General features: G+C 45.2%; 2 protein-coding genes across 16 annotated transcripts; both read right to left on the minus strand.

Annotated features, from left to right (window-relative positions):
• Positions 1 to 262: 262 nt before the first annotated feature.
• On the minus strand, positions 263 to 2097 carry TMEM81 (transmembrane protein 81). The gene has a single exon (XM_085526815.1). The coding sequence runs from the start codon at positions 1983 to 1985 to the stop codon at positions 1161 to 1163; it is 825 nt and encodes a 274-aa protein (XP_085382941.1). The 5' UTR covers positions 1986 to 2097; the 3' UTR covers positions 263 to 1160.
• Positions 2098 to 2489: 392 nt separating this feature from the next.
• RBBP5 (RB binding protein 5, histone lysine methyltransferase complex subunit) lies at positions 2490 to 12011 on the minus strand. 15 transcript variants are annotated; one of them, XR_014938626.1, is made up of 15 exons: positions 11957 to 12011; positions 11316 to 11341; positions 11057 to 11229; positions 10106 to 10246; positions 9481 to 9643; positions 8966 to 9075; positions 8698 to 8817; positions 8309 to 8462; positions 8130 to 8201; positions 7523 to 7640; positions 7236 to 7305; positions 6781 to 7010; positions 6426 to 6503; positions 3599 to 4326; positions 2490 to 2814 (listed from the first exon to the last, which is right to left on the minus strand). XR_014938626.1 is itself a non-coding variant. In XM_015884962.3 (14 exons), exons 1-14 carry the CDS (start codon positions 11973 to 11975, stop codon positions 4301 to 4303), a joined length of 1500 nt encoding a protein of 499 aa, XP_015740448.1. In that variant the 5' UTR covers positions 11976 to 12011; the 3' UTR covers positions 2490 to 4300. The 15 variants fall into 15 exon arrangements, 5 of the variants coding, with proteins under 5 accessions (XP_015740448.1, XP_015740447.1, XP_015740446.1 ...); XR_014938625.1 differs by having other exon boundaries at positions 3599 to 4329; XR_014938624.1 differs by having other exon boundaries at positions 6309 to 6503.
• Between the last annotated feature and the right edge of the window lie 23 nt (positions 12012 to 12034).

Genomic DNA, 12034 nt, shown 5'->3' on the forward strand with positions numbered 1-12034 from the left:
GCTCGCTACGTTTAGAACTGATGTCGTTCTGCTTTTCAATAGGATGTTCTGCAAATAAAGCGTCTCGTTGTATATTCAGCTCTTTCTGCATTAAAGCATGTGGTGTTTTGTTCTTTTTTTTTCTTCCCCTGGTCTGAAGAGAAAAATAATAGCACGCTTTGATCTTAAATAGTAGAGCTCAGTCATTACTACCCCCAGAATTGGATGTGTGGCGCATTCCTGTACTTGAGTTCATGGAGGAGGGGGGGAAAGGGAAACAGAGCAAGTAAATAGAGTTGTTTACTGTAAAATAAAGACAGAAACCAGGGAGAGAAGGCACTTAATAAGTCCCTCTGCGGATTCTGCTACCAATGGGGAAACAATGCTCCCTCCAGTGCTGCTGCACACTTTGTACTTATTAGTCACCAGGAAAACGAGCGAGCCTAAAGCCCACTGAACTCTTCCCTCTCCTTCCTCCTTTCAAGATTGTAGGAGTGAGCTCAGCTCTGAGTCGTGATTAAAACCACCCCGTTACGCTCCTCGAGCTGCAGCGCTCAGATTGAAGATGTGCTTGTGCTGCTTAATGCTCCCTGCCTCGCTGTTCGGGACTACAAAGGGAAGAATGGAAGCTTCCAACTACTGCTGATGATGCTTCAGCTTAAAAGTGGAAGACAAACAAACAGAGCAGGCAGGGAGTGGTGGTTCACCTCCTTAAAGCACTTCTAGCTCCATAAAGCAGACCTTGGGGTCTGCTGGGAAGGACCACAGGGACCCAAAAGCGGGGACCCAAAAGCAGGGACCCAAAAGCAAGGGACCCAAAAGCAAGGGACCCAAAAGCAAGGGACCCAAAAGCAAGGGACCCAAAAGCAAGGGACCCAAAAGCAAGGGACCCAAAAGCAAGGGACCCAGCTACAGCATCTTCACTTCTCTGCATCTCTTGCTGGAGAATTCCAGCTACCAACCTCAGGGATCTACGTCATAAACCTGGGCAAGGGAGAAGAAATTCAAGGGGAAAAGAGAAAAATAGGATCCCAAGTTATGGGCTACAAGGTAACACAGAAATACCCCCAAACTCACCAACCCAACAGCCAGGAAAGCATTACAAACCTCATCTTGAAATACTGCACTGATACACGTTGCTCTGCTTGTTATAGTAAGCGAGACAGAGACAAGGAATTATATTAGAATTGAGTCTGATGCTCTGCAGCTCTGATCCTCATCCTCTCCTGCAAGAAGCGGAGAGCTAAGCTTACCACGATGACCCCTACCAGCCCAACTCCCAATCCTATCGAGTATCTATGAAACAATTTCTTTTGCCAAAAATACTGCTGCTCTTCCAAGTCTATGAGGCTGCTGTTGGCTTCCATTCCTTCCTGTTTCCTGATTGCCAGCTTCTGCTCCTCAGTCAAGGATTTAACAAAGTCCAGGTTCACCATGTCATCTCGGATCACCCTGACCCCAAAGTAGATCCTCTTGATGACCCTAAATGTCTTTAACACTCGCACATCACAGCGGTACGTCCCCGCGTCGGACTCCTTGGCTGGGGAAAAGACAACGGTATAATCAGGGTTTCTGAAAGGTACAAACAGAAGATCATTCATGGTGATGAGACCAGAGGCGACCTTCCATGTACAGCTGTACCCTCTGAGACCGAATTTGATGACGTCCGAGCTCAGGCAGCTGAGCACAAAGGGTTTACCCACAGGGATGGTGAAGTGGAGCAAACCACAGCCCCAAGTGGTGGTGCAGTGGGAGCGGCGCGTGGTGCAGTTCTTCCTCTCTCCTGATGGTGTGACCTCGCACATCTCCTCTATTTGCAGGCCCAGCCCACAGGTGACGCTGCAGGACGTGGAGTTCACTGCAACCTCAGCCTCCACCGACTGCAGCTCTGCTGGGATGGTCACTTGCGGAATGGAAGCTTCCAATGGGAGGCAGAAAAGTCCAAGTAGCATCATGCCGAGGATGAAGCCATTCCTAAAGGTCTTCATGGCAGCCATGTAAAGCATGTAAATACAGTTAAGTGTTAATCTTCAAACAGAAATCTCACCCAACGAGACAGGTTTAAGGTATAACACTGCTGGGAAGGTGCAGCACATCACTGCATGGGTCAGAACACCAATGAGTTCCAGTTCCCAAGCAGCAGAACGTTTAAACCCAATTGTATCCCAGCAACTGGGATCTACTCGACTATTTATTAAGTCCTCCCTTCTACTCCCTGACATTTCCATGCTATTTCACATGAATTTCCACGCTGCTGTTCCAGTTTCATCTTCTCACCAAACTATAAAACGTTACGTCTTAATTAGTGGAACCTCTACAACAATGTTGCATAGGCCAAATAAATCATGATTACACGCACAGCACCTGCATAGCTCTGCTCTACAGACACTCATCCTAAAACCTAAAGTCCATCCCAAAGGACCTAAGGGCTGTGATTAAGGCACCAGAGCTCTATGGCAGGGTCCATTGGTCCAACATCACAATAGGAAAAGCCAAGACTTAGCCGTGACTTTTAGGAAATAAAACACACCTTCTTTATTTACAGACACAAACCTAAAACCAGTGCTATATGCTACCACCAAGCCAGGATCTGACCAGTATTGTACAAAACTACAGGTGTCAGGAAATAAAAAGAGAGGAGACGACAAACCAAGGACACACACACGCTGTACACAGAGGCTTTAAGAGAAATGAAGGCTGGAGTCTGTGGCAAATGATTCACTTTAACACAACCAGGAGAGCCATTGCCTGTGTATCTTGTGAAGGTTTGAGCTCAGCCACGCCGTGTATGGGAAGGTTTGACATAACAGCGTCCCACGGGAGATGCGAGGCATCCTATAAGCAGAAAACAAAGGAAACCAATGCTGCACACGTGGGAACAAACGTCATTAAGCAGATCACTGGACCAAAGTGGGAAATGAAAACACCAGTTTGTAAAACCCTCCTGTTTTAACATGTCTCCTCTCTCTTGCCATGCTTATATCACGTTATCATGCTTCCCACTGCAAATTAACACCTCTCTTTATAACTCCTCAGTCTTTAATGTCTGCAGGATACTGTGGAAACCTAAATAGTTGGTGATAACCTCAATAATTACAAAAAGCTGAATGTAATGGTATAGGAACTATGAAACAAAAGGGATTGGGAATGAAAACTGTCTGGTACAAGATCTGGCTGCAGATACCAGATAGAGACAAATGACTCTACCCCATTCCCACAAGGAAAATATTACAAGTGAAAGGTTAAAGCACAGCTGGGAATAAAGCTGTGAGCATTCACCTATTCTTGATTCAGAAATGGGAAAGAGAAGGGGAAAAAAAACCAAAAGAGCATGTTTAAAAATTCGTGGTCCATATGTTTGTCTGTTACAATCACACCGTGATTCATTTCATCTTTAAGGATAGCTGAAGAAATACAGTTTCACTTAGGAGAAATAGTGGCTGCTCCTTCTCTTAGTACAACTATGTACCAGCTAAGGAGGTAACAGCATTCCTGGTGGGGCATCTTAAATGGAAACAGAATAAACACACTTGCAAGGACAGAAAGACACTGCCAACACTGGTCTTCATAGCACTCAGTTTAAACGCTTTCGTCTAGACTGTATTTTATATAGAGCTACCTCCACGTGCTCCTCTTCCCATCAGCAGAGTCATCCTCCGTGTCTAAAATATTAACAACATGAAAATTCATTCTTTGCAGACTTCAGAGGGTGTCTTGATTCTTCACATTAGGTCTCTATCCACTTGAGATGAAATCAAACCTGGCACATAATCAGCAGCAGTTTCACTAAGCATGTCAGCATAGAAGACATCACACTGAGCTAACCAAAGCTGCAAGGCAACGCAGCTGGCACAGAAAGGCCTACAACTCACTGAAATGGGAATTAACAGCAAAAAAAGGGAAGTTGGGAGGATGCAGTCATTGGTATCAGGAATAAAACCACACACTTTGGGTATTTTTTCAATCCAGGAACAAAGAAAAATTACTTAAAAGACAATGGTTATGAGCTCTGGAGTGGCAGAGGGTCGGGTACCAGCTCAGTGCAGAATATTACAGGTGCCAACATGAAGGCAGTCCAGTCAGTCTCTTTGCAAACTGTGTGACCTGAGAGTCAGCATCTCACATTGCTCAACCAAGAGGCAATTAAGGAAGAACGAAGGCCGTTTCCTCTTCAATTACTCGTTTCTTATAAGAGTCACTCCCTGAATCCATGAACAATCAGGCTGCTGTATTAAAGTCAGTCCGTTCTGACTGCTTCATCTATTTTCCATATTATGATGCCGATACAGGAAAGAACAGAGGAAGATAAAGAAGAGGGTCTTCATAACAGTTCTGAGATGGCACCACCTGCTGAAGAGATCAAAGACAGGTGAAAAATAAATCATCTGACTCCGACAGTTTCTGAAATAAATGGATAAAAAACTAAAAGCCTTTGAGGATGTGATTCTCTACATTCCTTCTGGAATGAGATATAACCAACAAGACACGGTTTACTACAAATAAAGACCTCTGTATCTGAGATGAGGCAGTTCATGGTCTCTGAGCTTTTAACCCACAGAGGCACAACCACACTTACCTGCTGGAAAACGGATGCAACAACCCCAAAACCTCAAAGCAAAAGCACAACAGGAAGGAACAAATTCCACCTATACTGAGGTCAAACAAGTCTGCTGCGTGGCTTTGTTTCAGAACTACACATTAAGCTTCCCAGTTTGTTTTTACCAAAAGCCAATTTTGACACGGCTGTTTTGACTACAAGACATTTACTGCCAGGCCCCAGCCAAGCAGCTCCAAATCATCCACTGTAACAGCAAATCAGCCTGCAGCTCCCAGGGAATAAATGCTTGTGGAGAGGCTGTGTGAGTGAGTGATGGGCTCCTGCAGGAAGCAGCAGCACGTGGAATGAGCAGAGCTAACAGCTTCATGCAAGAGAGACAGCGAAGTGTGCCCAGCTCCAGCAGTGCAGGCAGAAGGCCATTGCAATCTAAACGTGGGTGGGCCTGAGGGAAAACTGGCTGTTCAAAATAGACATTGCGAGTCATAAAGAGAACAAAAGAGAGACGTGAATTTCATGGACTAGAAGACTGTTGTGAGTGCTGAGAGCTGAGGGACAGCTCCTTCAGTGGGCAGTCAGTGACTCACTGTGTGACTCACACAGACATTTCCAACACTAAGTGGTGGGATCTACTGCATGGATCTGTTAGATCCTTTTACATCAGCAGCACTATATAAGGGAGCACAATAAATGAGAGAGAACTCCATCAGAGCAATATTATTTGCCTCTAGCTCAATCGAGCTCAATAGCAGCATGGCAGCAAAACACCTTTGCATGCTTATATAAAACTATATTTGAAAGAGCTCTACTAAATCCATTGGATGGGTAAAGAAAGTGGGGAGTTTGGGGTCTAAACTCAACCCCTTTTTTCATAGGAAAAAAAGAGCTTTGTCTTCATGCTGCTCAAAAACCCAACGCTAAATCCACTGGTAGGGGTATGCACGAGCCAAGCTCAGTAGAAACAGCAAATTGAATTCCACAGTGGGCTCATAAAAGCAAGTCAGACTATGACAACTGCACAGGACCAGCAGTGAGGGAAGGAGGAGAGGAAAACCAAAACAAACCAATTCTGTGCAGCCTAAAATCTGCAGCACTGCTATGTCACACCTTTGAATCTGTTTCTGTATCAACCATGGGCTCTCTCTTACAACGAAAAAACAAAGCAGAATGAACATCATTTAATCCAAACATTACTTCCTTTACTACACTTGAATGAGCATTTCCCAAATAAGCTCAAGTAGTGAATGAGACAGATGGGAAACACTGCCACCAGCTGAGAGCCAGACCCTGTCTGAGATTCAGAGTCTGGGTCCTAACAGAGGTGACAGAAACAGTCCCGTTCTGGTAAGTAACCAACAAAGCGTGGTTATAAAGCAAACAATTCAAAATGACCCAACAAAATCTGTCTTCTTTTACAGCAATTGCACTTGTTGGAATCTGACTCAGGCTGTTCCATAGCCAGGATTACAAAATGCAGCTCCTGAATTTTATCCCAGGCTCCGTTTATCAAAGAGACTGTTAGAAAAGCTCCATTTGAACCAGTGTGCCACCCCTACTAAAACCCAATGTGTTCCTCATATGCAACAACGCACGCACAGCTATTGCTTTTATTACAAATACTAAAAGCACTTCCACTTCAAAAACAAATATATAAACGTTTGCCTATCCTTGACAGCAGCTAAACATCCAGTGAGCAAGGGCCATTTGGGAACATCAAGTGCTATGACTCTGCAAGGCCACCAAGCAAGCAACAACGCTCACAGTGGGTCCTTACCTGTCAAAGGCTGTCCCAGCTCCGCCTGCACTTTACCCTTCGCTGCTCCTTCCAGAGGTAAAGCACCTCTGTCCCCTTTGTAGAGTTTCGGTTTAAATGGAGAATCTTTGTCTTTACCTTTTGATCCTTTAGGCCTGCCTGCTTGCTTCTTCTTGGATTTACCATCTCCCTTCACACCCAGCAGCGGATGGACTTCTGCAGGAAGACAACGCGATACCACACTGAGTTATCCTTTAGGGTGCTTAAATTGGGTGTTAAAATACAAACAGCACTGAAAAATTACAGCTCTGAGATGTCTACCCTCATTTCTGGTCTGCAAAACACCAGCAAACTTCATAGAGTGGATGGCCATTATAACAAGTAACTTCATAGGAAAGAGTGACCTTCTGAACTTCTTGCCTTTGGACTAAGCAAAGCTAGAAAGCATCTCAAATGCAGAACTGGTATTGAATCAATGGCAGCTCCTACATACCGTCATTAGGTACTCCTTGTAGCTCTATGTTGGTGGTTTTGGGCTTCTTCTTTGGTGCCTGAGGTCCATCAGAGGACGACTGCCTCTTCTTCTCAGATCCTAAACCCTCATCAGTTAAGGAACTCTGAACAGCATCAGGTGGAGGCCCGTAGGGGTTTTCTTCTGGATCCTCTACTTCAGGAGCAATGGGTAAATAAAGCAGAGCCTTGGAGTCCTCCAGTTCTTCATCACTGTAAAATAAAGTTACATTTACTTTTAAAACTAGGGAGTCTTTAATATCTTGTTTCTTTTCATTTATAAAGCCTGACCCCAGTCTCTGCCAATGGTTTTTTACACAACTCTTTCTATCTGCTACAGCAGAGACACAAAACATCTAAGCATACAGAGAGAGCTGCTATAGAGGAATGTCAGTGATATGTCCTGTATTCACGCTTTAAATAAAGTTATTCTTTTACCTGCTACAAAAGGCAGCGATGGGATCCACACTCGTTACATCCACTTCTTCATCTTCTGCAGCATCAGCACCTGAGAAGCAGGAAGAAATCTTACTTGTTTCTACACTAACTACAGCCTTTCCCACTGCACAACTTTTTGGCACCACCAAGTGGCCAAATTGTGCCACTACTGATACAAATTCACCCCCCACAACAGCTAGTTTTAATTCTTATTATGGTCATTTATTTGGACTAACAATTACTTGGTAACACCTGAATTTACAGGTAGACAAAGCCGTTTACATTACCTGTCTGCTCTGGTTCACTCTTATCTTCATCTTCAATGTCAAACTCTGACTCTCTCTCTTCATATTCTACGTTTTCATCCAGCTCTTTGAAATCAGGTGCAAAGGCACTCCAGTTTTCCTAAGTCACAAATTGAAGATGAGATTTACCTCCATGTGAAGGAACAGCTGCCAAAGTGAGGATTCATGCACTGAAAATCTGACATTACAGCACTCCTTAAATATTACAACATATGCCATTACCTCTAAAACCAAGGATTCATTCATACTTAGCCACAGTAGTTTTGGCTCACTCAGATTTCAGCTACACATCCAGAATGACACCATACCCCCATCAAACATCCCCAAGATGATATATAGCACTTTATGCAAAGCTTAACTAGTCCAGCAAGTGAAATATAAGTACCCTACTCACATTCAACAGGATGGCAAACATCTTTCAAGTTAAGCAGGCGAAGCTAGAGAGTTTGCTGGGCTGGGTTTAAGAAAGGATTTTAACATGAAATGATTTAGGCTACTAGTCTAAATTAGTCTAAATAACTAGTCTTAGGACTAGTATGGATAGAGAACACCAGGGAAACCTCTTAAAGAAGCAATGTGAAACACTTACCACTTGATTCTGAGCCCATATTGACACAACACCACTGGAAATAGAAGCTATGATCGGTCGGACAGGATGCCACTGGGTTTATTTGAAAGAGAAAAGAGGAGGAGCTTGACTGGTAAATAGAATTAAGAAAGCTTAGACTTCTAAACAATAAACTTAACGATAGCTGGCAGTGTTCTTACTGCTACATCCAAGAGCAGCTCTCCTCGGGTTCCATGGAGGATTTTCACCAGGTTTCCAATACTCTTCTCCCAGATGTAAAGAGCATGCTGACGTGCTGAACCTGCCACTATATATTCACCATCACCAGAGAAACAACACTTCTTCCATGGTGTCCTGCAAGCAAAGAGGATAAGAACTGTGGTAACCTTACACCTTCCCATCCACAAATAATATTTAAGCTTCAAATCAATCTGTGACTCACACATTTCAAGTGAAAACATCTGTTGAATAAGATACTGAGCTGCCCTTCATGCAGACTCCCACAGGTACTGAACATACAAACCTCAATGCCTTCAAGGCAAGTTGGCTTTCCTGCTACAGGCTGATCACCCATTCTATTGCCTCTCACCTGTTCACTAAATCCTGCAGCTTCTGCATTGGTTCAGGCTCCCCATCTCGCCCACAGGTTAAAATTTCACGGCCATCGTATACCCTGATTATCCGATCAGCTGTGTTTATCAAGAAGCAGCTGTAGGAGGAATGCCAAAGAACATGCATTGTATTAAAGGGGAAAAAAAAAGTGAGGGGGGAAGTAAAAGGAATCAGAATATGCTGTGTGAAATGATTGTGGGAGGTTGTTTTTTTGTTAAGACCCAGTATAGTCCATATTAACTCACCTTCCCTTCCGAGCAAATTCAATTGATTTAATAGCTGTGGTGTTGCTGGTTCCAGTTGTCACTCTGAAGGAGGCAACGAGATCCTGAGTGTCTGTTTTTAAGACCAAGATCTGAAGATTAAAGAAACAGAATGGAATCAGCATCTCGCTGTTACTCACTCCCCTTTTAGTACCTTTCACATAACTACTAACCCTGACAACAGAAGCCTCAGCAATCTACACAGGAATAGTTGGAATTCTGCTACTGCAGTTTCTGCGACATAAGCATTGGTTTATTTACACTGGAAAAGGATCCAACAAATACGGTCAAAGACAAGAGCAGCACAAAGACCTCACTCAGATCTACATGCTACAGATGAAGTATGAAGACGATTGTAACGAGACAATATCAGTTATACAAGAGACATTCAGGAAGCCTTGTTTGTATAATAAAACCAAGAATGCAACCTAAAAACATCACATATCATGATAAAGTAATCTAAGCTACAGCATCCAGTGCTCTTGCCACAGTCTCACCTTCCCTTTGGCATTGCCTGTATAAATGTATTCCCCTCGCCTGTCAAAGGAGGCCACGACGTTGAGATCAGAATCATCATCCACAGGAAGCACAACGTGTTTGGAGTCTGACAGCGTCAGCATCACCGGCGCAGACTTCATGGGACAAACCAAAACCCTGTTTCTGCAAAGGAAAAGCAGAAGAGCTCAGAGCTTCTACTCTGCAAAAGGAACTTACACATTTAGGAATAAGAAAAATAAGTCAATCTGTATTGAGAAAGGCAGAACAACACTGTCTTTTATCCAGTCTTTCTTTCTAAAATGACATTAAGCCAGAGTCTGCTTTCATCTCCTTTCTTTTTCTGAAGGCTTCTCTATGTCTGTGCAGTATAAACTCAATGAGGCATTTCTATGCTCAGCCCTAAGGATCGCTCCCATGTTTACTCCCCTCCCTTCCTTTCAGAAGACCCACAGGCAATCCACATTGGAGCCCCACTCACAGAGGACATTCAGAAAGCCACAACAAATCCGAGTTAAGGCCCTCACTGTATAAAGAAGACAATATAAAAAGGTCTACCCAATAAAAATGCTTTCAATAATCATTACCACCACCCAAATGAAAGCATTCCTTCTTCATAGGACTTACTGGTCTCGAGGGTGATACTGAACTTTCAGGATAGGTGAAGGAAATCGGAACCTCTGGTCGCAGTCTCCTGACAGCACATCCCACTGCGATACAATGTTATCAGTCGAAGCACTCACCAGTTTGTGGCCATCCCGGCTCCAGCTACAGAGACAAAGGATGGTTCAATTAAGAGCTATTGGCCTCTTCTCTCGTGTAATCAGTGATAGAACTAGAGGGAATGGTTTTAAGCTGCACCAGATTCAGGCTGAACATTAGGAAATATTACTTCTCAGAAAGGGTAGTCAGGTATTAGAATTAACTGCCCAGGGAGGTGGTGGAGTCACCGACCATGGGAGTGTTCAAGAAACGTTTGGATGTTGTGTTGATGAATATGATTTAACTGGGAAGTATTGGGAATGGTTGGACTAGATGATCTTCTAGGTCTTTTCCAACCTTGATAATTCTGTGATTCTGTGAACTCATCCACTAACCAGTGTGTTAAATTAAAAGGTTGGTAAGGTCTCAAAGTTCAGCTTTGAATCCGTTGGCCTGAAAATCAACTTTAGGCAAGCAAAACATTTCACAGGCATTCTATGCTTTTAAAGGAAACTATCCTAAAACAGAGCAGCTTTATACACAGCCTGAAAGGGATCAGAGAAGGGGGAATGGCATTAAACTAAGGGTAGGGGTATAGGTTGGGTGTTGGGTTGAAGTCCTTCATTCAGAAGGCAGTGAGGCCCAATGCTTTTAAAGGAAACTATCCTAAAACAGAGCAGCTTTATACACAGCCTGAAAGGGACAGGACGAGGGGGAATGGCATTAAACTAAAGGTATAGAGGTATAGGTTGGGTGTGGGGTTGAAGTCCTTCATTCAGAAGGCAGTGAGGCCCCATTATTACAGCCCAATAGTGGGTGCCCACCCCATGCAGCCTGAGCTGGGGGTGTAACACAGAGTTATGAAGACCCACTCACCATAAGGAGCAGACGGGGTGGATGTGGGCGCTGATGATCTTGGCGATCCCCCTGGTGAGGAAATCCCAGATGACGATACGACCGTCGTTACAACCCACAGCGAGCAGGGTGCCCCAGCGATTAAAGGTGCACGTCAAGGCCATGCTGATACAATCCAACGTCCCATCGGCTTCCTATGGGGAACATGGGGCCGCTCAGGGAGCTGCGCTGGGCCCGCTGCAGGCCGGGGGCAGCACTGTGAAGGCGGGTGGGCCCTTACCTCGGGGTAGTTCTGGCCGAAGGACTCTGGAACGGAATGTAAAGGTAGTTATTGAGCGATACGAGCCCTATGAAACCCTATGAGACCCTATGTGGCCCTATGGAGCCCTATGAGGCCCTATGCGACCCTATGGGGTCCTATGTAGCCCTATGTGGCCCTATGGGGCCCTATGAGGCCCTGTGTGGCCCTTTGAGGCCCTATGAGACCGTATGTGGCCCTATGAGGCCCTATGTGGCCCTATGGGACCCTATATGGCCCTATGGGACCCTATGGTGCCCTATGATGCCCTGTGGGGCCCTATGGGGCCCTATGTGGCTCTATGAGGCCCTATGAAACCCTATGTGGCCCTATGTGGCCCTTTGTGGCCCTATGAGGCCCTATGTGGCCCTGTGTGGCCCTATGAGACCCTATGTGGCCCTATGAGGCTCTATGAGGCCCTATTGGGCCCTTTGAGGCCCTATGTGGCCCTATGAGACCCTATGAGACCCTACGTGGCCCTATGGGGCACCATGAAGCCCTATGTGGCCCTACGTGGCCCTATGAGACCCTATGAGGCCCTATGTGGCCCTCTAAGGCCCTATGGGGCCCTATGTGGCCTAGTCATCCCACCCGCCCCCCCATAGCCCCGCTCCAGGCCCCACCGAGCAGCTCCAGGTTCATCGCGGCCTCCGCCCCGCTCCGTCCGACTCCGGCACTGAAGGACCCCTCAGGGGGCCTTG

The sequence above is a fragment of the Coturnix japonica genome, chromosome 38 (genome assembly GCF_054131305.1).
Source record: "Coturnix japonica strain WE chromosome 38, WE-NBRP24, whole genome shotgun sequence".
NCBI lineage: Eukaryota > Metazoa > Chordata > Aves > Galliformes > Phasianidae > Coturnix > Coturnix japonica.